General features: G+C 38.2%; 1 protein-coding gene across 2 annotated transcripts in view; it reads left to right on the top strand.

The window, feature by feature from the left end:
* The window catches only part of DNAJB6 (DnaJ heat shock protein family (Hsp40) member B6), a 62,513-nt gene that overhangs the window by 6,405 nt on the left and 28,784 nt on the right, over positions 1–27,324 (top strand). For both annotated transcript variants that reach the window (XM_033165798.1, XM_033165797.1), the window contains exons 2-8: positions 4,174–4,266; positions 7,275–7,384; positions 8,844–8,900; positions 10,717–10,827; positions 19,838–19,969; positions 21,722–21,863; positions 22,488–22,558. In XM_033165798.1, the coding sequence (XP_033021689.1) occupies positions 4,202–4,266; positions 7,275–7,384; positions 8,844–8,900; positions 10,717–10,827; positions 19,838–19,969; positions 21,722–21,863; positions 22,488–22,558 (688 nt within the window). In that variant the 5' untranslated portion in view covers positions 4,174–4,201. The remainder of the gene's footprint in view (positions 1–4,173; positions 4,267–7,274; positions 7,385–8,843; positions 8,901–10,716; positions 10,828–19,837; positions 19,970–21,721; positions 21,864–22,487; positions 22,559–27,324) is intronic.

Here is a 27,324-nt window from a genome sequence, read left to right as displayed (position 1 = left end):
GTAGTAGAAGCCGCCAGGTCATTACCGTGTTCACCTCTACATAGCTCCTGCGTTATTTCAAATATTGTGATAAATCGAAATATTGCAATGTGTGATATATCGTGATGTTAAAAATCAGATATCACCCAGCCCTACTACCTAATACACAGTTCCCTGAGGCAAGACACAGAGAAGTTCCTCACACCATATCTTACTTCTGGATTTAATGACTAAATAATTTTTTTCATGGTTGGAATTAATACACTTTTGTTAGGGGTACAAAAAGAGGTGCTTGCCACTGACCCCTCCTGTGTCTTCCTCCTGCATGTTTGTTTTGAGAATGTTTGAAATGGTGAGGGGGAAAAACCCCTGTTGTTCCATTTTTATCCAAATGAACTTAGAAAGTTCTTCCAGGTCTCCTGCAATTACTAGGTATTGAGGGAGATGCACAGTCTTCTATCACTTGCACAGTAGTGAAGAAAGGAAGAAAGAGCAGCATAATGTGCCTTGCTATTTCTAATTTTATTGAAACATTTGTGAAAATGGGAGAAGACGGCTTTCTTCTCAGTCCTTCTCACTGTTAAATGTTGTTTTGCTGGAAATGCCACTATTCTCAGTTAGGCCTTTCTGCATATCCAGTTATTTGCTCCATATGTAGCCTCAGTTTTGTATGTAGCCTCTATAACAATCATGTGTTTTTATTGAGGTTCCTGACCTTTCTTTTCAAGACCCCTTGAATTATTGGAAGCACATAGCAAATTAAATAATCTACCTGGATTTCCAATAAGGCATGTAGCTAGTGCAGTATTGTCTAGCTGTTGTTGGGCCATAAACTTCAACATGGCTACAGTACTTGTCATCAACTGTCATCTATCGGCAGTCATTCTGTTTGGCTGCTGTGGAGAGAGATAGGAACAAAGTAGGGTCCACTCCATTTGCTTGCCTGAGAGACTGGTTTTATTTGGCTCCTATCTCTGAATTGTTTATAAAAACATTGTAACTTTTAAGAACAGACACATGTGTTTGTTATTTTGCTTCTTCCCTCCATGCTGTTTTCCTTTTGTTTCAAGTTTGCTTTTTTAGATTAGAAGGCTGCAGGCAGGGACTGTCTAGTTAATCTTACTATTTAAACCAATCGGAGAGTCTTTTTCAGCTGATGAGCATGGTAACAATGTCTTAAACAAATTCCTCCCCTTTCTCCCTAAAGTCCATTGGCAAGTAGAGGGTTTAGGACAGTGTTTCCCAAATCTGGGTCTCCAGTTGTTTTTGGTCTACGATTCCCATCATCCCTGACCACTGGTCCTGCTAGCTAGGAATGATGGGAGTTGTAGTCAAATAACAGCTGGAAATCTAAGTTTGGGAAACACTGCTTTAGAAGAGAGACAGTTTTACACTGCTAATACTAAAGCTGTACTCTTAAAAAAAAACCTATTCTGCAGCTCTGCTGATGGAATGCGGCATTGTCAAGTTTCAGCTCCTTCTGTGCCTCTTCTGTGTACTTTTTGGGAGCCCTTTGGAATAGTATAGTAGAGGGGGAAATCAGAAAAAAATAGAATTGTATCCCAAGCATTGCCAGCGGAGTTCTGTTGATGCAGCAGCAGTTCTGTTTCATTTCCTCACCCTGCCCCCTCCTCTGGGGCATCCATGCAATCTTCTCTGGAGGGTTCCCCAACCCTTTGGAGCTAAGTTTGAAGGTGCATAGAAGACTGCAGAGGAGAGGATAAGAAAATCCCATACTGCTAGGCAAGTTTCTTGTGCTAGTGGAATGAGAACATTGGATACTGCCCAGAACCTGCTTGTGAAAGCTTCCCCTGGATCATTGTCTCCTCTTCTGTGAATGGAAGAACTCCTTTGGCAACAAACCAAAAGCTTGTACTGTATATAGATGTGATGTGTGTTTCATTATGGGTGTCTTGGTAAAATTCCCTTGAATGTACCATCAGTTCTCCCCTGCCCCCCAAAAAAAAATTTGTATTGCTTTGTACTTTCATGAAATGGTTGTGTAAGATTGGAGACATGTCAGTGTAAAGCTGGTGCATGATAATTTAAGTTTTATCATGCAGCTGTCTTGACTATTGCATTCTTTGCATAAATCCTATGGCCACTACTGCTGCATACCAGCGTCCTCCTTTCCGTTCCATTTTCCTTAGTTTAATTGGCCTCTGTGATTCTCTTGATTTATAATTACATCCCACTAGGTGACAACCTGAGACTAAAGTGTTAAGACTGAATGAATGGAGTTGTTGTCCGGCACCCTTTATCTTCACTCTTTCCAAATAGTGGTGGTGGATGGTTTTTCAAAATGCTGACAGAATAAATTATAATGAAGCAATTAGCAAGAATTTTCTTGATGGCACAGAATTGGCATGTTTACAATAAACTGCTCCTTCATAGAATTCTAGTTTTGCTTATCAATAAGCAGCCTCAAACAAATTTTGTGAAGTACCATGAACTATTGATAGAATTGTTGGCTTTTTAAAAGTTTGAAATGTCGGAGGTACCACATTTTGGAATTCATGAAATGCAAAAGTACCAATTTGATAGCTACCCCTTGCTGAAAATCTATATTGTTAATTTGAAATTGTGACCAGCTGTTTGCCCTGCTGTGTAACAAGCTAGTCCCTGAATAAGTTGACCTATATTTTTCTGTGTTTTGCTTCCTTGATGGATTTTTCTGAAGATGCATTTTTCAATATTGCCTGCATTGATACTAGTTTATGTAACAAATGCACATACTGGCTGGTACCAACTTTTATTAGCATTGTACTATAAATTTGCTTAATCTTAAAATATAATTAGAGTGACTTTTGGAATTTGTTTCATGAATATCAGTAAAGCATGTAAGGTGGAGCAGCTTTACACATTGCTTAAATGTGTTTACACATATTTAATTAATTAATTATTTATTCATTTTGTATTCCCACGTCAAGTTTGCAAGTGCAAACATCTGCTTAATTATTATTATTTTTTCTACAACTCTCTGGTTAGCTTGTTCAGTAGTGATATGCTTTGCACGCAATGTGTGGTAGGGCAATGAAATCTGCTTTCACTTTTCCTTTTGCATTATAGTTGGGCTTGTAAGATTATGACTTGCCAGAGCAAAACACATTAACCATTAGTCATATGAAGCCTATATCTAATGAGGGCTAGAAATTAACCATTAAGTATTTGTAGAGCCATAGTCAAAGGAAATCCAGGTTCTATTTACTGCATAATGGTGAGGATATAATTGTCAGCACATTTTGCTGATGCATACTGACCGGATATCCCTTATCTTTTCAAGGCTTATCAGGCTGATAAATGCTGAAATGGATTTTCTTCTGCTTGCTGTCCATTCCTTTCCCCCCCCTGCATTGCCATTCTGTTCTTACTTGTAATTTGTAATCTTGTTTACATTTCTTATGGTTATCTTTTCCTGTATATTCTGTATTGGTTTAAAATGGAAATACTTTCCAAAAAACCACTTGATAGTTGATATTCAGAAACTTACTGGCTCCTTTCTAATCCAGGCTTCAACCTGAGTTTGGTATTGAAACAGGCTTGGTTGCCCTGGTGGATGACTTATGCCAGGAACCAGTGAGTGCAGTTCTTTTGGTCCTTTTGGACTTATCTGCAGCATTTGATACAATTAACTATGGTATGTTTCAGCTGTCTGACATTGGTGGTGAGGCCCAGGGTATCCAGTTCTCTATACAGTATCTCTTGAATCCATTCTGGCATTGCTTTCCCCCCTAGACGAGGCCATCAACTTTTTGGCCCATCGAGTGCATTTTGAATTTTAGAAAGTGCTGTGGGTGCCAGTCAGAAAATGGCTGCTTTGGGAGGCATGGCTTTGCGCCAATCCACTTCTGTGCCTCCCCTGCAACATTACTTTCCATTGAGGGCATTAGGCACTTGGGTTAATAAAGTTTTTCCATGTGCCATTAGGGAACTTTTCTAATGAATATGGATGAAAGGGACCCTTCTGTTTTTCTTTTAGAGCTCTCTGTGACTGAAGGGAGAAGGGTTCATTGAAATAGGGTTTGGAAGAAACTCTGGTAGATACAGGAGAAATGAATACATGCATGTCCTGTTCAGCTATTTGTTAAACTGAAATCTATGATTAAAGCAGACTTGTTTCTATCATGCAGCTTGTCTTTTCAATCAAAATTTGCAGTGTTAATATTTGATAAAACCCTTGTTTTCTCCCCCAAGGACTATTGTTATCAAAGCAATATAAAACATGGTGGATTATTATGAAGTTCTAGGAGTGCACAGACATGCCTCACAAGAAGACATTAAAAAAGCGTAAGTACCAATCTTTAAAACTCTAGGCAAGCTGCAAATATGTTTTAAATTTCTTTGAATGTAATGTCTCCTCCACATTCTGGGTGGCGAACATGTATTGAGAATCGATAAGTCATGAGAACAATTCTTGAATATGCGCTTCCAGCAAATTTTGGGCTATATCCAAGCCTGCTTTGCTCTCGGACTCAATTCATTTTTTTCTCCCCTTACAGCCTGAATTCAGAAGATTTTGCTTTTAGCTAACACAATTCTCATTTTGTCTAGACTGGAAATTTGTGGGTAACATTGACTATGGTTACTTTAAACAAGCCAACTTCATAAAGGATGATTTGAAGTTGACTTACTTTGATACTAACAATAGAACATGAAATTTATTATGGTCAGAGACCATATTGTGAAACACAAATGGAACCATAATCCCAAAAGCAAAACAAACATTTAAAACAATATACAACAATGGATTTTAAGTTTGAAAATGCGGTAGGCATATAAACACATAAAAACTTTAAGATAGACTACCATAGAGAAATGACTCAGAGTCGCCCATGGATCTGAGTTTGGGAATTTTCTTAACAAACTAGATTGAAACGGGATGGTCTGCACCTACAGATTATCTTGTGATCTTTGCCTAACAAGAGAAGATCGAATTTTTGCTTTAACGGGAGGTCAGCAAGCCTCACCAGCAGGGGGTCAATGGTTTCTCCATGTGCCTCATTGTAAAAGGGACATCTAAAAAATATGCGTTCGGGGCTTCCTATATCCCCTAATGGACAGGCGCGAATTCTCTGGTCATATGGGACTTTTTTAAAGACCAGCGAGGTTAACAATAGTTAATCACAATTCCTAGGTGAGAAGCTTTAGCTTTGTCCTCCCTCAGAGGGAAGGAACAGGTGTATGTGAACTAGGGAAGAGGCTAGGCTCCTTCATATAGCATTAAATCATGATTTTGCTTTCAATCCAATACAGCCTTTCAGTTCAATACAATTGTACCTCAGCTCCCGAACGCCTTGGGAGTTGGAACGTTCTGGCTCCTGAACGATCGAAAACTGGAAATGAGTGTTACATAGCTGTCAAGTTTCGGATTTGAAAATAAGGGATCAGCAGTATCAGCTATCCCGGGGGCAGTCACATGTCAGTGGTGGGCGGAGCCAGAAGCAAAAGTGGGCGGATCAGCAATGTAAACTCCAAGCGGGCTCGGAGCAGAGCAAAGAGGAGGGCAGCCATGTGCTCCGCGCGATGGAGCCCCATCATCGTCTTGTCTGATCCCATCAAAACAGGACAGGAAGCAGCAGCTGCTCAAAGGCACCCAGGCTCCGCCCGCCAGCTAACCCTATTGGCCGGCTGAGGGGCTCGGCGGCAACAGATAGGGGCTGATGCAGGGGGAGGAATACACCCCCCTGTAAGCATGGGAAACAGCTCCCACTTGCTTTGAGGGCTGAGGCTTTTCTCTCCAAGTAGGCGAGGTCTTCCCACCCAGTCCCTGGCCAGCAGGGGAGGAGCTGCTTCCATTAAAAACCAGAAATTTAAGGGGGGAAAAAATAAGGGAGAGCAGCAGGAAACTGCTTAAAATAAGGGAGAATCCTGGGGAAAACGGGATACTTGACAGCACTGGTTACGGTTTTCAAACTCTTTTTGAAAGCCGAATGTATGGTGCGGCTTCTGCTATTGTTTCTGGTGCGGCTCCACAATCGGGGACTGATCAAAAGCCGTGCCTTGGTTTCCAAACTTTTCGGAAGTCAAACAGATTTCCAGAACTGATTCCTTTCAACATCCGACTTACGTCAGTACAGCCTTTATACTATGTAGGACAGTATTCCTATTTGTTTGTTCTTAATGACTGCCCTAGGTATGCTGTTGCAGTGTTTCCAAGTTAAAACAGCTCTGCATTTCCTAGAAGCAATCTTCCTGTTTTAGCCAAGAATGGCTGTCCAAATTTTCAAAAACATATCTTAATGAAGTACTTTGATCAGTTTGGTTAACTGTTGGGGGTAAAACTATAAATAGCATTCACTTCCTTATTCTTTCAGCTGAACTTTTTCTGAGAGCTTGTTCAAATGAGAAATTAGGGAACGAGGCAATAAAAATTTGCTGCAAGCAGGTTTCATACTTTAGTATGTATAGCAAGAATCAAAGTTCATCTTATAAAATTTAGACCTTAATCAGGGAACATTCAGTTGTTTTATTTGTTTCAGGTTGAGATTCTCCATTGTTTGTAATAACTTCTTTAATGTTAGTTCAATCCTTTAGTATTACGAGCCGTTTGCTAAGATAACTGAATTGACAAACTATTGATAGTATTTACCAGAATCAGGTACTATAGTTTGGAGGGCAGGAACCTATCATTGTTTGTCAATTTGAATATCATAGCAATCTGTGGTTAGTGATTATTGGGAAATGGAGAGGGTTATTAACAGGTTATTAAAAGTATCTTAAACCTTGCAGGCCTTAAAGCTTATCAACTTACACTGTATTATGTTACTGTATCACTGCCTTCAAATAATTCATATTGTGAAGTTACATATCATTTTATTAAAAGCTCCTGTAATCAGTAAGCATATTTGAGTCCAGTGCTGCAATAGAGGGGAATTCCCTCTGTGTCTCTCTGTGTGTGCTACATTGGATTACACCCACTGCATTTAAAGTATGTGTTTGCTGACTATTTTAACACATTAAAGGCTTGCCTGGTGCCTTCTTTATGCACCTTTAGGCGCCAGTCAAAAACGTTCCTCTTTAACCAGGCCTTTGATTGATTGGCATCATATGCCCTTTTAAAATGTGTTGGGGGCGGGAGTTATTGGGTTGTTTTTGTTTTTATTTTGATTACGGTATGTATTTTCTGATTTTATATTCTGATTTTATCCCTGAGATCTGCAAGTATGCTACTGCTGCTGCTGCTGCTGCTGCTACTACTACTAATATAACTTTAATTAATCAGTTTTCCCTCTTATTTTGTATGTGTTGTCCATCTAGAATAAAATCAGCTTACACAACTTCCCCTTTTATTTCAGGTACCGCAAACTGGCATTAAAGTGGCACCCTGACAAGAATCCAGATAACAAAGAAGAAGCTGAAAGGCAATTTAAGCAAGTAGCTGAGGCTTATGAAGTTCTGTCCGATAGTGAGTATTAGATAAATTTAAAACGTGTTTTTTACCTTCTAAATCTGACTGTAAATTTGGCTCAAGCCAGTTCCTTAACTTTGCAGTTTGGGAAGTTAAACTTATTTTTAGAATTGATTGCCATCAAAATAACTCTGTGCTGGAATTTTACAGCTTACCTTCCCAGTTGGGATGAGACCATACTACTTGCCAAAGCAAAAGCTGCTGCTAATCTGAGCTAGCAGTGAAACATGTTACACAACTTTTATTTCTTGCCAAAGAACTGGCTGTGGCTGTCTGTGCTGTTTGTTGCAGAGGAGTTTTTTTTTTTTTAACAAGGAATGCTCTCAACTACTTTTTTTTTAAGGAAGGACAAACAAGGGTTTGTGTTGTTTGTGCTCTTGTCTGTTAGTATATTGAGTGGGATTATATTATTAACAATAGAACAAAGCTAATATTGGACATAAGTTGGTCACACTATTTAACAAAAGCAAACACTAAGGCTTAGCATTCATTCTGTATCATGGATAAAACAGTTTTGTTCTCTGCAAAATATGTTTTATATTTAGGGAAGTGTCTGGACCCAATAACTGGATCCTCTCATTATGTAGCATACTAGCTTTTCATTTGCATCATTAATAAGCCATCAAGTTTATTAGTAATAATAAGATTATGACACTCTCTCCCCACAGAGAAGTACTGCAAGTTTTTTAATGGGTTTTTTAATTCTACTTATTTTGAATTGCCTTGTTAAATTGACCTTTTTTAATGCTTCAGGTTTCAAATAATGAAACTTTTGAAACCATTTTAATATTACTAGTTTTTTTATTTTATTATGCTTTTTATTTTTAAATAATTGACATATCTGGGGTTTTTTGAGCTTTTCTATTATGATGAATTTTCTTACATGGTTATGTTTAAAAAGGACAACCTATAATAATATTACTGCTGCTGTTGATTTCAGTACTGTTTGGTTTGAGAGATTCATCAAAGTTATAACAAACAGGTTTTTTTATTTGAAAATTTCCTGATATTTCTGGATTGTATTTTTCTGTAACACATGTATTTAAGTCATATGGTTAATTTATAGATTTTGAAGGTATTTAGTTGCAATTTTCAGGAAAGAAGAATACTTTTTGCTTCATGGCTGAATAATAGATGCTGGGGAAAAAATATCAAAGGGCTTTGTTAGTTAGCAGCTTGAACTTGAACACCATTAAAATTCATACTAAGTAATGAATATGCCTCTGCTTTTTATTTTATTTGGATGATTACTGTTAAATATAGCTGCGTCAAAATCCTGTAACTAGTTTTATATGCATAGCTTACATATTGAGGCCCATTTTATTACACATTTTGATCCTTTTGTTATAATGATTTAAAATAGAATGTATTCTTAATATATAACCTTAATATATTTTTCCATCTTTCATTATTTTCATATCAAAGTAATCTATTTCCTATCCTCTGTTCTTCATAGCTAAAAAACGTGATATCTATGACAAATATGGAAAAGAAGGCTTAAATGGAGGAGGAGGTACGTAGGGATTTAATACTTTCTCCTATTTTAATGCTATGAATAACTATTTAGCTAAAGATGTTTCTGCCATGTTAATATAAACAGGCACTAGTATGTGTTAATTTGGAAATCCAGTGAATACCACCGGTGCCTACCATACTGAATTCTGGCAAATGTACTAACACTCATTGGATCCCCCAGTCAACATTCAGATTTGTTCAACAGCAACACAATGGAACAGGGAGTGTAAACCTCACTATATTGTTGTACAAAGTTTAATGGGATGTTACTATGGAAAAATTGATAGGAAATAAAGTAAGTTGCATGAGATAAAATATGTGAAAATAAAAGAACTTATATATGATGAAATCTAAACCAACAGAGCAATTTGATTTAATTTGCATTAACTAATGAATGGGATGAACTCATAAGTAACATGAGACTCTTAATCTCAAGTCGTGAGTTCAAGCATTGCAGGGGGTCGACTGAATGACCCCTGTGGTCCTTTCCAACTCTACAATTCTGTGATTCTGTGGTTAATAAAGTGATCAATATGAGTAGGTAATATACTCTTCTCATAACTCCCTGCATCCCATCTGGATGTGTAATAGTTCTAAGTTCCCCAGCATATTTGCCAACCTGAGCTCCTTTGATAGGAAGGGCCAGATGATAGATAGATAATTAGATCAATAAAATTCTCAGTTATCAATCCAAGACAGAAGGCCTTTGTGGTCTTCAGCTGGGTGAAGAACTAAGAACTAACTAAAAAAACCCACCCTGAATATACATTTTATATTGATCAGGAACTGAACTGTGGGAAGGGCTTTCCCATTTATTTTATTACTCAGTGTGGTCAGACCTACTTAAAACACAAGCTATGAATTTACCATAATCTGGGAAGGGTGAAGAGAGTAACTGGGAGCCCTGCTTTATCAGTGGTTTTCCATGCAAGGTACTCTGGCAGATTCAAGTACTGGCCTGCCAAAATACTTGGCACCCTTTTCTTTGGCTTCATAGCTGTTTGCTTTGATTCTTATCATGATGCCAGGGTCACAGTAAATTTAACTTAAAGGAGCAAATGTTTGCACAAAGTGCCAAGCAGCTTACACAAAAATGACACATGACATTCTGTCACCTATCTTAATGTGTCATGACTGCTGTACATTGTGGGGATTGCTGGGTGCATATGCAGGTCTAGTAAAGCCCAGATGAACAGTATGAGTCTGTGGTGTTGTAATTACTGTATTGGAGTTTGACAGTGGAGATCGAGCTTCAAATCACTGCTCAACTAGAAGTTCACTGAGTGACCTTAGCTTGGTACCCCTTAGTTTAGTTAAGGGTAAGCTTGATGATAAGGGAGAACTATATATGCTTCCATGGAGGAAGTAGGTTAAAAATGTAAGAAATGATATGCTAATGAATTTGTCATTGCTAATTCACACAATGACTCAGACTTTGCGGAAAATCTTTGTCATAACTTTTTAAAAAGAATATTCTATTACTCTTAATACAACCTTAAATACCTTAGAAATGAGCTCAGTTTGTAGTCTAAAATGTATGTTGAGGATTTAGGGAGCTTTAAAGCATGGAAAGAATTCTAGGGAAGTCAAATATTGTCCTAAGATTTCCTGATTGGGAATCTTCGGTTGCAGCTCTTACGATTTTAGTAAAATTGTCACTATGCCTCAGAAGAAAAATAATAACTTTGACAGGTTTGTCATACTGAACCATTACTGAAAACAGTATAAATGGAAATAAGCTGCAAATGTTAAGAGATTTAGATGTGTTAGGATCCTGAAGAACTGGTGTGATATTGAGTGCTCCCTTGTTGCAGGTGGAACTCATTTTGACAGTCCATTTGAATATGGTTTTACATTCCGGAATCCGGAAGATGTCTTCAGGGAATTCTTTGGTGGAAGAGACCCATTCTCGTTTGATTTCTTTGGTGAGTATACAGCTTTAACATTTTTTGAAATAATGGATATGCAAAATGTTAAAACACATATGTTGGTAATTAATATGCTGCATTTTTTCATGTATGGATCCCAATAAGGGTGTAGTGATAAAATCTGCACCTTTTATACTTACTGTTGGTGTTGACAAAAGGATAGCTTCAGTATACACTAAGTCTGACTTTGTATCTTTAATTGGATATTTCAGGGCTACTGTGAATTTGTTAAATAGGCAACAGTCTGCACCAGTTGTTGGAAAACCATAGGAGGGGAGAGTGTCGCTGTGCACAGATCCTTCTTGTGGGTTTCCCATAGGCATCTGGTTGACCACTGTGAGAACAGGACGCTGTACTATACGGGGCACCAGCCTAATCCAGCAGGGTTTTCTTATGTTACGTTCTTGTTGGTAGCACTGCAGCTACAGAAGTGATTGCCTTTAAAGCTTTCCCCTTTGAAATTGACTTAATTATTCGTATACATTCTGAGGTCTTATGAAGCTAGTTACCTCCACTGTAAACCGGCTTGAAACGACTTCGCGCCCTTTTATTTATTTTGTATTGAGGTGACATGGATAGTAGTAAATATGATTCTGTATAGCTAAATGTATATATTGCGCTCTAAATATTGTGTGGGGCAAGCTTGTTGTAAACACTGCTTGGTGATGGTGGATTCTTTGAAAAGTGCAAGCTGGGTTAATGCAATCTAGCTGGCACCCCTGCTTGGGTAGAGTGTGCTTTAATGGTATGGGAAAGTGTATGGAAAATTACCCGTAGCTAGCAAGGTGCTGCTGAACGAGCTGACCACTTTTTCTCTGAGACGGCACCTTAATGACCAGCTAGAATATGCATGTGGTAGAAGTGTCTGAATCTCACTAGAGATTCAGTTCCCTTTTCCTTCTTAAACTTACAAATGTATTTTATTTAACAGAATTTGTATATCAGTTAACTGTAAATTAAATCTTTAAGCAGTTTACAAAAATATGCAATATACCATAAAATAGTTGATCTTGGTAAAAGCTAAAACAAGATTATTATTTTTAAATCAAAATATAAAATATAATTACAGGTTAAAATACCTTTCAACTTTACATGTCCAGGTAGGCTTGCCTAAACAAAAAACCTTTTAGCAGGCGCTGGAAATAATGCAGCGAAGGTGCCTGCCTAATGGCAGTGGGCAGGGAGTTTGAGTGTAGCTGCTGCAGTAAAAGATTGATTCCTTACAAGTGGAAAGGTGCCAGTTCTGCAGATTGAAGTGATCAAGTGAGCGCACATGGGGTAAGGCAATCCTTCTAGTAAACTGGTCCCAAGCTGTTAGGATCTAATACTAACAGTAACACCTTAAATTTGGCCTGGTAACAAATAGCATACTGCACAAACTGCAGGTTCTGGACCAAGCGCAATGGAATAATCACATAGAACTCATTGTGGTAATCTAATCTTGGTCACCCATGCCTGAATTACTGTGGTCAGACTCTTGTGGTCCAGGAACAGCCACAGCTGGTAGAAGGCACTTGTAGCCCAAAAGGCTTCCTGGGTTTCCAGTGACAAAGCTGGATACCTGCTCCTTCAGAGGCAGTGCAACCCACCTAGGGCAAGCAGTTGGCTGATTTCTCTGATATGGGAACCGCTCACCCACAGTTCCTGACTAGCTGGGATTCAAACTCAGCTTATTTTTCCTCATCCATCCCACTACTCCATCAAGGGATTGGTCCAGGACCTGCACAGCTTCTCATTATTCAGATATTGCACAGAAATAGAGCAGAGTTAACAGCATACTGGTGGCCCCTTGTCCCAAACTTCCTAATGACTGCACCCAAGTGCTTTCATAAAGCATTGGGGATAAAATAGGGATGACAGAGTTAAAATTGCATTCCTTGTAAGCAGGGCATATTTAATGTGTCTTTAGCGTTATTCCAAAAAATAGAGTGGGAAACGTCTGTATCTTTACTAGCAAGGGACAGAAATCAACTTGAACGAAGCTCTTAAACTGCTACCTTCATTGAGATCCACCAGTTAATGTTGATATATACTGTGAAAATTGATCACTGAACTATAGTACACAATTTATCGTTCATTGGTCAGCTAGGGTAGCTCAGTCAGTAGAGCATGAGACTCTTGGTCTATTGAAAAAAAGTTTCAGTTGACAAAGCTTGGTATTACATAACTGTTCAAAGTTATGAGGCTTCACATGGAAAAGTTCATTTAATTCATAAATTAAGGTATTGCAACTCAAAATATTGAATAACAAATTAATTTAATGAATTGACAACTGCAATTGGTACTTTTTGTAGATACCTACTCAATGATTATCAGTTGGCTGCCAGAGGATTCTAATGAAGGATCAGAAGAAAGGTCTATAGAGGAGCTGGAGGATGAGTGTAGTTATGAGTCAATAGAAGTGGCAGAGGAGCTGGAGGAAATGCTAGAGGAAGAGCTTTATGAAGAATATTGTGAAGATTTTATTGAGGTCTTTGAAGAATATGATGAAGGATCTATTGAGTTGGAAGAACTACTAGTGGAGGAGGAGGACTCTGAAGGAGTAGCAGAAGAGTTATTTGAGGAGGAAGTGAGTTTAGTGTCAGAAGAGTGGACAGAAGAGCCTAGCAGTATAACCTTGGAGGAGCTGGAAGAAGAAATAAGTATAGGATCAGAGTTGGAGGAATTCTACTGAAAGGAAACATTAAAATTAATAAATTATTTATCTAAAATGTCTCTTTACTTCTCTGAGGGTGCTTAGTTGTGGAGTACAAAGTAATTTAGCAATAGTTCGGTTTGACTAGAACAATACTTCAAGCTCTTACTAGCTTTGGGAATGTTCAGAATACTTAGCAGAATTCTGAATGCTTGCTTTTATGTAGATGGCTTTGTACATTATATAGGCTTATGGGGCCTATCATAGCCCTTTGCCCATCCCAAATTGAGTTTTTCTGGCTTATTTTGTAACCATGGGGTGTGTTTAGCTAGGGTTTTTAAAAAGTTGTTTGGGAGGGTGTTGTGCCTATTTTTGAGGAGATGTTGCCTGCTTTTTTTGTCTGTGCTGTTTTCATTTGTTAGTAGTTCTAAGCCTCGCCAGTTTTTCTCCTGTGAAATGAGTATTTTGTGTTGCACTGTTCCTTAGATTTCTAAAAGGGACCCCTTCAAAGCAGTGTAGAATAATATCTGTTAGCCTGAATAATGAATTGGCCTTCTGTGTTGAAGTACTGTAAAATTACTTATTTTTCCTTTGAGATGTTAATAGAGCAGTGCAAATAGATCAACACTAATGAATGAAATTACTTTGTGGTGGTCTCATTCAAGCAGTCTGAGGGCTTATATATAAATATGTGTTCAAATCAAAGAAGTTGTAATCAAATTGTATCCCCTTCAAAATGGTGGCTGAAATTGATCCTGCTTGGTTTTAGAAGTATTTCATAATGGTACTGAAGGGGTGTTAACAGATGAGCAGATTTTCAGCTACCTTGGTTTAATTGCAAAGCTTGTTTCCTTTGGGGACAAAATAGCTCTAACCATATTGAAGAGTATCTTTCTACACAGTTGGATTTTAGAGGGAAGAGTTGTCTATACACTTGACACCTAATTAATCTATTTTGTTGCCTTATTAAGCAGATCACCAATATGTTTCTGTTGCGAATAAAGTAGCACATTTTTTTGTGGTCAACACATATTCTTTCTCCTAACATCAATATTGTATCTTTTCTGTTTTGATATGGAAGTTACTTGATACTGTTGTAACAAGTGCCTGGATTCACATGTGCACAGCCCTTGTTATGGATGTGTGTTAACCCTTAACCTTATACCCACAAGAAGTTCTCACACAGGAATAAAGAAAGTTTGGCTTATTATACGACATAGGAGTGGCAGAGTAAGTAAATGCTGCTTCAGACAGCAAAGTTACAAATTAAGCAGGTAGCCAATGTCTCCTAGTAGGACGGGCTTTGAGATGAGGAATTTCTGTCTTTCCCTCAGAGTTCCTGCCCACTTCTCACCTTGCCCATCTTAGCCAGAAGAGGACTGAAAACTGGCCATCTTGTTTGTTTAACCAACTTTGATAGTGAGCCATTTATCTGACTCTGGCCTTCTGTCTGCTGTCATTGTGTAGATGGCTCCTATTGAGGAGTTGAGTAACCTGTGCTTGGCAATTAAATTTGCATGTGTTAATCTTAGGTCACATGTGGGTTAACTGAAGATATGTCTGAATGCCTTTCAGGAGGCTTGGTATCAGGCTTGCTCCAGGGTCACCAAATTTTATCCTGGAGGGTTACTGTCATGTTTAAGTTGTGCCAACCTTATACATATGCCATGATCTACAGAGAGCAACCTTATCACAAGTTCAGATTCACACACTCCTGTTCACACTGTATGAGGCCCATATCAATGCAAAGCATTATTTGTGCATTTGCTTTCTCACACGCACCTTAATCGCTGTCCATTTTAGCCTTGCTGTATTACAGAGCATAAACAGGTGAACTTTTCAGAAGCATTGCCATAGAAATAAAACAAGTTGGTTCAAAATGAACATGTGGTAGGTGAGGTTAAAAAGGACAAATATGCTGACTGCTATCAGCTAAGCCAGTGCTTCGTGTTATCTGTCAATTCAGTGCATCCCATTCAGTGGAAACTGGCTTATTCCTCTACTAACTGGCACTGGAAGGAAAGTGAGAGATTTGCAAATGGAGAACTCTCTTAAGATAAAAAAAAAAATCCTTCCAGTAGCACCTTAAAGACCAACTAAGTTTGTTCTTGGTATGAGCTTTTGTGTGCATGCACACTTCTTCAGATACCTACCTGTCTGAAGAAGTATCTGAAGAAGTGTGCATGCACACAAAAGTTCATACCAAGAACAATCTTAGTTGGTCTTTAAGGTGCTCCTGGAAGGAATTTTTTATTTCTTATTTTGTTTCGACTATGGCAGACCAACACGGCTACCTACCTGTCTCTTAAGATAAGGTATTGCCTGCTTCAGTATATAATTGCATGGTATCTGCAAATGGGGGGATCTGCAGACAGGGGAAGAGATAAAATATCCCCAAATAACTTCCTAAGCACCTCGTTGTGACCGCATAATTCTGCATTGCATACATTTTAGTGTTTACAAAAAGTTTTCACATTAAGATTATGGATTATCAGTGTAGAGTGGGATACTTCACTCAACACATGTCAGAATCAGAGTTCTTTTGGGTTTTGATTTTAGGACATGCTGACCTGCATAACTTGAGCATCTCACAGAAAGCAAGCACAAAACAAAGGTTAAAATTAACTGTGTGCAAGTTAAGGTTTAAACTCTGTTCTAACTTCTCTACAATTTAGTTTATCCACAAATCATGTGTATGATATTTGGAGCACTATCACACCAGGTGCTAGGCTTGTAGACAGATGAGGTCAAATAACTTGGTTGGAAAAGAATACCTGGTGAATTAAGTGCGTTGATGCAAAGGTATACAGTGATAGAACTGAATGGGATGAAGTACATTTTTTCCAAGAGCTCAATGTTGCTGAATGGTAAGAGAACATAATTTGGTATTTCTATGGAATTGAAGACTTGAGTCTCCCCCAACTACAATAATTTTAATATGGACAATATAGGGGTAACTTCAGACCTTCCACTTTACATTCATAATCCTATAGGGTTGAGTGTGACAATGTGTTTTAAGCAAATGACCAGGTAACTTTAAAAGAAAAAAGCGAAAGAAAACTTGGTTATATATAGATGCATAATAGTGGGCAGTAATATAATATTGTTCATGTTTACACAAGTGACCTTCATAGTTTGCTAGTGAGTCAAATCACTTTAGTAGGAATAATTCAGACTGTTGCATTAGTAGTTTACCTGATAGTGCATTCAGCTGAAAAGGGATATGTTCTCAAGTTTTAATACATGAACCATCGTTCCAAGCTTTTTGCATCATTTGTAGTGTTTGGGAAACATCCTACCAAAGCACTAATGCTTTTTCATGTAGGAGATAGTTTTGCTAACATTGTTATCCTTTATGACGATAGTAATAGGGATTTCTCGCTATACATTCTTTTTGAGACGTATGCTATGCCTTTTAGCTGTATGCACAAACACTCATATATGTGCATACCCCTAATATAATTGCAGTCAGCGGGTCGGAGGGCTACTCCATCTCATTTTTTGTTGACCCTTATTTTCATATGCATACGAATTTACAAGAAAACAATTAACTTGATTTATCCAGAATAAATCCTCTAGGGGAAAATGTGTGCTATGTGGAATTAAGTCTCTGTTGCAGTTAGTTGGTCTAGAATGATGATCAGTTTTATCCTATTGCCAATTTGCAAAAACACCCACAAGTTTTTTGATGTTGGCTAAATAGCTGTCTTATTCTGTAATATTGATTTCTTTGAAATTTGATTAGGTTTACTTGGTGCCTTGGTCTCTTCCCCGCTTCCCCGCTCCTCCACATGCAGCTGCTGGGTGACCTTGGGCTAGTCACACTTCTCTGAAGTCTCTCAGCCCCACTCACCTCACAGAGTGTTTGTTGTGGGGGAGGAAGGGAAAGGATAATGTTAGCCACTTTGAGACTCTTTCGGGTAGTGATAAAGGGATATCAAATCCAAACGCTTCTTCTTCTTTAGAGTTCTGTGTCTTTCTAAGCCAGCCGCAGTGCCCTGCAAATACATTTTGGTAGTTCTGAACCTAATGGGTTTTAAGTCCTGTTCAGAGTAGAGTCACTGAAATTAATGAACTTAAGTCGGTCAGGTTCATTAACTTCAGTGCATTTATGCGAAGTAGGACTAGCATTGAATACCACCCAATATGGATTATTTCAGAGTTAAGTGGATTCAGGATTCTGGGCAAAATCTTAAACAGTTGCAACTGAAGGCCACTGTTAATTCTTTTGCCCATGCAGCTCTTGACTTAGCCTCAGGCTTATACAGCAGAAGAGAATTTTTTTGTAGCTTTCACCTCCCCCATTTTTCAATTTGGACATTTACGAAGATAAAAATTAGCAGTATGGGAGCTTGAAGGTGACGGGCTTGTTTGATTTACAGATGCACTGTTAAGCCCTATTGGAAAGATGTTGGTCAAATTAATTAGTGTGATTAATGACCAAGTGAATTGTGTAGCAGCAACAGACATCATTGTTTTACCAACAGTACAACAGCGGTTGAAAAACTAGAACCATTATACAAATCTATGATGCAACCGCATTTGGAAAACACTACAGTTCTGGTTGCTGTACCTCAGAAAGGATACTGTAAAGTTGGAAAAGGGCCACCAAAATGATTGAGGGGATAGGGCAACTCCCCTGTGAAGAAAGATTGCAGTGTTTGGGACTTTTTAGTTTAGAGAAAAGGTGAATAAGAGGTGACACAATAGAAGTTTATAAGATTATGCCTGGCATGGAGAAAGTGAATAGGGGAAATTCGTTCTCCCTCACCACACTAGAAATCATGGACGTCCAAGGAATCTGAAGTTCAAAGACTGAGGACAGGTGAAAGAAAGTACTTCTTCACACAGCAGATAGTTATATGGATTTTACTCCCATAGGAGGCAGTAATAACTGGAGTAATTAAAAACAAATTCACTGGGTAGGATCTACATTGTTGGTTGCATGTTAGTCCCGTTGAACTCATTGCCTATTGTTTCATGATTTCAGTGGGACTCTGATTCAGCTAAGGTAGTCTGGATCCAGCTTTCCATGTTCAGCCATTCATCTTCATATAGTTGTTGAATTCCATTGCTTAACCTGTTTTTTTTCCTTTGGCCTTGTTCATATTTTATTATAAAATGTTCATCTTAAAAATCTTCAAGGACTAAAAACTCACTTTTTACAAATTATTTATTTATTGCATAACATTTATATACCACTTGATTGTAGAAAAACACCTCAAATCACCTACAAACATATAATTTACATCATTTGTTTGTTTTGCTATTTTAAAATGATACGCTTCATTGGATACCTTGGCAGAAAAGCAATAAATAAATGCATAAAGTCACTTAGCATAGCATACACATAAGCTTCAAAACACTACTTTACAAAAGTTTCATGAAAATACTTCCCCTATCAAAATGGGTGCATGTGTTGCTAAAATGGTTTTTGTTTTTTAATGAAAAAAGTTACAGCAGTATATAATCAATTCCTATTTGTTATTCCTAATATGTTCATAGTTCATATGTCTGCTTAATGCATCTTCAAACACTTCATGCATATTGATACAACTTATTTGTACCGACTATGGTAAAGTGCTTGGAGTATAACTTTAGCATTCAGGTAGTACTCAAGGATTTCATATACGCTCACAATCAGATGTAATGGACCATTTGAGTTTATTTAGGGAAGACATGGCTTCTACAATAGATCTGGTTTCGGAGAGGAAAGACTAGCTCTCCATTTTAAAAGAGATAATGCAACATATAAAATCACCATTGAGCTTTCAAAATGCCAACTACTTTAACTTCACATTGCCAGAAATTTTCTTGCTTGGTTTCTTCAAGCACATCCATTGTGGCTTTTCTTATGCTCTATTATGATCTGTAGTCTTTGTGAAGGCTTTTAAGATATTTTGTTAAAGTGAATCTAGAAAACCAGATTCATCTCCTTTAACAGAGTTTAGTAGTTATACTTTCAGGATTTTGAATATATAATGTATTTCACTAAATGGCAATGATGAATTAAAAATGAACTACCTGCAGCGACATTGATCTTTTCCACAAAATCAGCTGCATCCCTTCCGATAGGGAGAAAAAGATCAGAAAGGCTGTAAACCTGTGCAGACTGTCGTGAACACAATGAGATATACTTCCATGTATACATGCATAAGGTTGCACTGAAAAGCAGAGACCACTCCATGTATCTGCCAGTCGGAGAACTAATGTTTGTTAAAGATAGAAAGTGTGTGGTATTGCAAGTAGACAGCAAGCACTGGCTTGGTTGTCTTTAATACTTAAAAATTCACTAATTTTGTACCTTACTTAGAGTGTTTAGTACTGAAGCTTACTGGTATATGATTTTTAAAACTTTAATTTTATTTGCAGAAGATCCTTTTGATGACTTCTTTGGCAATAGGCGAGGGCCACGCGGAAATAGGAACAGAGGTGGTGGATCCTTTTTCTCGGCTTTTGGTGGATTTCCTGCATTTGGGAGTGGTTTCTCTTCATTTGATACAGGTAAGGTGAATTAAATTCAGTTTAGTCAGCGAATTACAGCGAAGTTTAAACTATAAATGGTAGGATTGTTTGATGATCCACTAGTTAAGGCATGAAAATTCGGGAGTCATCATCCCTGAACATTGGCTGTGCTTGCCCAAGGCTGGTCCTATCACCTCCTGGCAAATAGAAGGGGAAGAAATGGAGGCAGTGAGAGATTTTACTTTCTTGGGTTCCATGATCACTGCAGATGGTGACAGCAGTCACGAAATGAAAAGCAATGACAAACCTAGACAGCATCTTTAAAAGCAGAGACATCACCTTGCCGACAAAGGTCTCTATAGTTAAAGCTATGGTTTTCCCAGTAGTCATGTATGGAAATGAGAGCTAGACCATAAAGAAGGCTGATCGCTGAAGAATTGATGCTTTTGAATTATGGTGCTGGAGGAGACTCTTGAGAGTCCCATGGACTGCAAGAAGATCAAACCTATCCATTCTGAAGGAAACCAGCCCTGAGTGCTCACTGGAAGGACAGATCCTGAAGCTGAGGCTCCAATACTTTGGCCACCTCATGAGAAGAGAAGACTCCTGGAAAAGACCCTGATGTTGGGAAAGATTGAGGGCACAAGGAGAAGGGGACGACAGAGGACGAGATGGTTGGACAGTGTTCTCGAAGCTACCAACATGAGTCTGACCAAACTGTGGGAGGCAGTAGAAGACAGGAGTGTCTGGCGTGCTCTGGTCCATGGGGTCATGAAGAGTCGGCCACGACTAAACAACAACAACAAACCTCTGGAGCACCACAGATTCCCTTCACCTGAGCTAGAATTATGAGAACCGAGAACTGAAAGGAAACAGTGCTGAATCCAGAGCTATTTTAGATGCACATAAAGGCTTGAATTTGAACTCGCCTGTAGTTTGTTTTCTGGAAAGTTCATCAGTTTCAAAAGTGATTTTCCATGTGCCATTGGGTAAAATATTATTAGTAATACTAATATTAATACTAATAATATACCACCCTTCCTCTGAAGAGCACAGGGTGGTTTACATCAGTGTTTTTCAACCTTTTTTGGGCAAAGGCACACTTGTTTCATGAAAAAAATCACGAGGCACACCACCATTAGAAAATGTTAAAAAAATTAACTCTGTGCCTATATTGACTATATATAAAGTAATTCTCTTGAATTTTTCAATTTTTCCCACGGCACACCAGGCAACACCTCGCGGCACACTAGTGTGCCGCGGAACAGTGGTTGAAAAACACTGGTTTACATCATAAAACTAAAATTACAGTTTGGATTCCAGCTAGCATTTATGAAATGGGTCATTATGCTGTCTTCAGCTCTTCAAAAGGCTTGCAGCATAGGTTTAAACAAGTGAATCACATAATTTTAACTTTCACAAGCAATACACCATGTGGTTTACTGTTAATGTAATTTCTTAGTATCATTATATTAGAATATCATATTAAGGACCCAAACTTCATTTTGAGTCGGAGCATCGAAAGCTGAGGAAAAACTACAGCTAAATTTAAGAGATTGGTGGTTGTTTAAAATTGCTGGAATCAGGATATAAACTGGTATCTGAAGTTAATAGACATGGTTACACATAGTGGCCTGACAAATCAGTTCTGCATTTTACTGAGTTTATTAATCTATGGAAAAAGCATGATTGAAAAACTGTTGGTCTTTTTTTGCGGGGGTTCAGGGGGGGAGATGTACCCCTTTTTTGCCTTGGTTCAAGTATATTCTGACACTTTGATTCCCTCACCAGGTTTTACTTCATTTGGTTCTCTGGGACATGGGGGCCTTACTTCATTCTCCTCCACATCGTTTGGTGGCACCGGGATGGGCAACTTCAAATCTGTATCGACTTCAACTAAAATAGTTAATGGCAGAAAAATTACTACAAAGAGGTACAGTGATCTAAATTCACATTTTCAGTAGGTTAGTTATGTAACTGGTTTTCTGTAGTCTTAATAGATTTTTAATGACATAGAAATATAGAAATATATTGCTTCTCTCTTTATTACTTGCCCAAGGAAGGAAACAAATGCTTTCACTAGCCAGAATTAACTTCAAAGTGTATATATACTCTGTTTACATTAGGGACACACTCAGTCCCCAATAAACTTAGGTTCTCTGTTTTCAGGTTGCTGTCTCTTGATTTTCCTAAGTTTTGAGTGTGGTGGTAGTGGTGTCTGAATTAGCTAAATATTCCTGTGAGTGAGGTGCCAAAGGTCCAGTATTAGTGGATTAGTGATGTGATAAATATGTGAAATTGTGATGTCAGATCTGGCTGAAATTGGAATTGTGCTAAAATGGTGGCTCAGGATTTCATAAGGGCTTCAGTTTACATAAGCAGTCAGAATTGTTCTAAGCTTTTGCATAAAATGAAGCTTTCCAGTTTAGCTGCTGCTATTTGATGCCAATCAGTGATAGTCACTTTATGGACAAGATATCCATGTGCCACCTGGTTGCTATTAAAATAAATAAATAAAACTTCAGAAAAGACTATTAAATGGATTTTTATCCTGCAGAATTGTTGAGAATGGACAAGAGAGAGTAGAAGTTGAAGAAGATGGCCAGTTAAAGTCTTTAACAGTAAATGGTAAGGAGCAGCTGCTACGCTTGGATAACAAGTAATTCAACGCACGCATTTAACAGAAATGTTAAGCTATAACGAGCACCCTTTGAGGATTAACAGGAACATTTTTTGAAGATTTCAAATGAACTCTTTTCATTATACTGTACGTAATCTAAAGTATTTATAAACGGCTCATCGGAGCTCATGATACTGTCAGACTTTTGCGTTTATTTGCTGGGACCACATGAATAGGACCATTTTTTGTCCTTAAAATTGTTGTAAATTTCTGTATGCACTTTGCTTTTTATTAAACCTGATTCTAGGTGGACATTTACCCTGGATTAGCGCTAGGGCAAAATTGTACACTAACATTAGCATGAATCCTGCTTTTTTGATTTCTTTTGTTTGTTTGTTTGATATGTGAGCCAACTAGTAGTTTAAATCTACTGTGAAGTTTAACATTTCTGAGGCAGATTTAGTTTCAAGCTTTCAATATTTAGTAGTGAAATAATGTTAATATGTTACAGATGGTGCATTTTTGGTTTAAATGAATTAAGGATGTTTTCTAGTTGTGCATGAATGCTGGCAATTTAGTCAGTTTTGACATCTAAATGTGTAATGTTTAATCCTAGGCTAACAAAAGTTAAAACTAGTGAGCTTGGGTACTTTGTCATTTTTGCTAAAACGTTAAAAAAATGAATAAATGCTGATGTTTGTGGTGCATTCTTTCATGGGTAACCTTTGTAGCTTTTTTGTGCGCCTGTGTAACTTGGATGATAATTATCCTCTGCTTTTCAGTACCTGCTTACTTGAGACTTTCTTCCTTGCAAATGAAATGTTGCCCCATATAAGAATTGGGTGCCACAAAAACGTTAATCACAACATTCTCAACTAGAAAAGTGTTATTTCTCTGGATTAGGTAAATGTCCCACCAGCAGATGTGAAACAATTGTTTTTTTGCCTGTGCCTGCAACCCCCACCCCCATCAGTGCCAGAGAGTTCCCCGAACCTTTTGAAGCAGATTTTGAGAATGTGTGGGGAGAGCAAGAGTTAAGTTCCATTTGCATGAAGCTCATTGCTCAAGCAAGACACCAGAGATTGATATCACTCTCCAAATTCATTTTTTTGTGAACTGACAGAAATGCAGTTCTAACCATTGTTTTTCAGTGAGCAATGTTTTTTTATTTTTTCCTGAAACAGTAGATGGCTGCAAAAAGCAAAATAAGAAACATATATCGGTATTTGTTTTTCAGTTTAAGTGTTGCATTTTTTAGACAGCCATTTCAGTCAGATGAGTACATGGGCGAGTCCCTTATTCGATATAAACTAGGCTCCAGTGAAACCTGTTTAAATTAAGCTATGAGACAGAGGATCACACTGGAAGTGTGGGAGAAAAAGGGGAAGGTAAACTTTTATCAGGGCAGCTTTGCACTAAAACCTTTAGTTCATTAGTTGTAATGAAGTTGTTTCCTACTGGTGGCTAACCTGTTGCCTTCTGGAAGTTGTTGGACTACAGTTCCCATCTCATTGTTCCTGGTGGCTGGGACTGATGGGAGTGGTAGTCCAATAACATCTGGAGGACTGTAGGTTAGCCACCGTGCTATATAACTTCAGCAAAAAGTCAGTACCTATTAATTTAGGAAGTGCTAGCACACTTTGTATCCATTTGTAAAACTAACCATAAGTAGTTTTGGATATTCTGCCTACAAATTATAGAAAGCATCATTCCTGCATTGCAGGGAATTGGACTAGATGACTCTCGGGGTCCCTTCAAACTCTACAATTTTGTGATTCTATGATCATACCCTTTTAAGGTCCATCCTAATGTGAACCTCTCAATGGTTGGCATATGTTCATATATCTTGGGCCGTGTCCTCCAAATTGACTGTCCTTGTATGATTAAAGAGGGAAGGGGACCATTTCACCAAACTTCTTCATTGGGAGAAGAAGTTCTCCAGCACTTCCTTGTGGGTGTGGAGCTCACCACTAGCAGTGGCTGTAGCATAGTTTCTTTTCCCTTGAGTTCCACCCCCCTGCTTGCTGCTACAAAAGTGGCAGCAGCAATGGCCATGTTGACAGGTTGACCACCATTTTGCATTCTCCACAGTGTCCCTGGCCAACTGCCATTCTAGAGCATGTGGGACAAAGGAATGAGAAAAGGTCAAATGAATTTTTAAAACACAGAATTCATTAATCAGTAACCTATTATTATCTATATTTCATTTCTTATTTCTGTTCTCTTTGGGAAACATCAGTCTAGAATGATGAGGGTGAATGATACTGAATTAGGAAAGGCTAATCACACTTTCTATAATCAGAAGCCTTTAACTGAAACATAAACTAGCTCCCTTGTGCATTTTCAATTTCACTCCTCATAAATTCCATCCGAAGTAACATTAATAGGTTACTTTCATTGAAGAATCAGCCCCTGGTACCTTCTCAACATTCACAGTTTAAGAACTATTGACAGTGCTAGCTGTAGCTTATTATTAAATTAGAATCAAACTGTATTGTTGAGCAAAACTTGGCAAGAGTTAGAAGGCTAGCCCATCAACAACTATATTATGGTGATAAAACAAGTAGAATACTGTACATTATTTCATATTTCAAAACACAGTGTGCTTGACTTGCCAAATGGGTGCTTTTGCTGGAATGGCTCTATGCAGGCAAACACGGGGCTGTGTATATACTGTGGTTGAAAATCAGAACTGTGTGCCAAGAATTGTCAACATCCTGCATCCTGCCTTGCAATTAAAATTTACATATTTGCTTATTTTGAAGCCCTCTCCTATATCACTTGAAATCTCATGAGACTTCACCAGGCATCAAACATATGCATTATCTGCAAAACCTTTACCACCAACCTTCAGGTTGAGGGCATAATCCCATGGGAATTATGAGAAAACATCACTGATAGACATGCCGCTCATGTCAAGAGCTGAGATTTTCAGGATGCTGAATTCTGTGCTAGATGATTTTTGTACTTGTGCAGTCTGATCATAGAATGCACACAGCCCCAGTATACCACTTGCCTGGCTGTTCTATCTCTTCCAAATGCGCTGCATCATGTTTAGCAGCAGCTAGTCATTTGGATGTCAAATCTAACTCTTAGCTGCTAACCTTTCTGGTATTGCAAGCCAAGCTGCACTATGTGTTGTCTGTAGGTACAAGGTGTTAAATTTGATCTGGCAAAATGTTCTTACTGCTTAGCATTTGTGAGAATAAAGCCAGACCTTACCTGGGGGTTGGGTGTACTGTTTTTAGCCCAACAGAAACCTGTTAGTCAGTGGCCTGGTCCATGCATCCACAAAAAATTCAGTTTACCTGTTACCAGTCTGAAAAGGGTAAATTTACTTTCCTGGAGGTTTGCTTCATGGCATGCACCTCCCCAAGATAAAGAACAATAAAAAATGAAGGTCCTTAGAAGCCAAAGCAAGAACAATTGCAAGACCCAGAGTATAAACATGGTATATCTATCTATTTATCTAATGTAAACTACATCATTGAAGATACAAAAAAATAATAATCAGAAGACTGCACACTAGTAGACAAAGAAGTGCTTTGACTGCTTAGTATTTTTCAGTTGAGATTGTTTTATCAATTGTCCATTATATGAGTGATCGACTCCTGAAGAGTTCGTGGTTCTTGTGCTTTTTTGTAAGACTGAGCAGTCAGACTGGATCTTTGTCTACAGTTGTGCCATCTTCTGGTTTATATTATTTGTTGTTGTTGTTTTGTTTCTGTACCTTCATTGATGTAATTTGTTTTCTAGCCATACATATCGCGTACGTACAATACAATACCATTTTTCTATTCTGAGTCATGTAATTGTTTTTGCTTATGCAGCTCCCCAAACTAGTGCCATCCCCCCTTTTCTGGAATATGCAGTGTAAAATGTTAAAGGCCTGACAAGTCCGTTTTCCACTTGCCCTACTTTTTTTTTCTTTTTTCCATGACATGAAATTTTTGTTCCAATTGCTTTTGACCATGTATTTAATTTGTAGACTTCCGCAGCTTGCCTAACAGTTTATTTAGAGCCCCCCTCAATATACTCATCTGCCACCAGCATTCTGTAAGGTGACAGGTTCTTGTCAAAGTAGCTTTTGCATTTTTTTAAAAAATAAAAAAACCTTTCATTTCCAAGTACAGTATGTATATTTCTGCACACCTAGAAAGTTTCCTGTAAAAACCACTCCCCTGTCTATGTATGGCTCTGTTTCTCTTCCTAAATGATAAAGCATTCAACCACCTGAATTCTCAATTAGAAGGAAGAAGTGAGACCTAAAGCAAACTGTTCCAGTGTGGAGTACTCACAAGTATTCTAACCAGCCATGTTCTCTTCCTGGATATTCCATTCTCCCGCCACCCTGGCTTTGTTCTCCCCTATCCTAACAAGCACTCAGCATTCTGTGACTGCTGAATATGCTGCGTCCTCATGTGGATTCCCCCCCCCCAATTTTTTACAATTACTGCAAGTTTTGGGGTTCCCATGAACCCACTTATAGCTCTGTCTTGTTTCTCAGTGCACTCATGTTTTGGCTTTAAAAAACCCTGTCAGCACTCATCAGCTGAGATTGTTATTAGAGGGGGGTGATTGAGTAGGATGGGGAAAGGAATTGGAGGTGAAATATTCAACAATGATAACAAATGGGCAGTTTATGGATTTACACTTAATTCCTACCACCTTACTTGTTTTAACACGTTGGGTGTTGGTCCCTCTTCCTCAGTGTTGTCCGCACTGAGTGGCAGAACATGGACATTCTGCATGCAAACAATGTGCTTTTTACCAC

Source organism: Lacerta agilis, chromosome 12 (genome assembly GCF_009819535.1).
Source record: "Lacerta agilis isolate rLacAgi1 chromosome 12, rLacAgi1.pri, whole genome shotgun sequence".
NCBI lineage: Eukaryota > Metazoa > Chordata > Lepidosauria > Squamata > Lacertidae > Lacerta > Lacerta agilis.
This window is presented reverse-complemented; position numbering and strand designations above follow the sequence as displayed.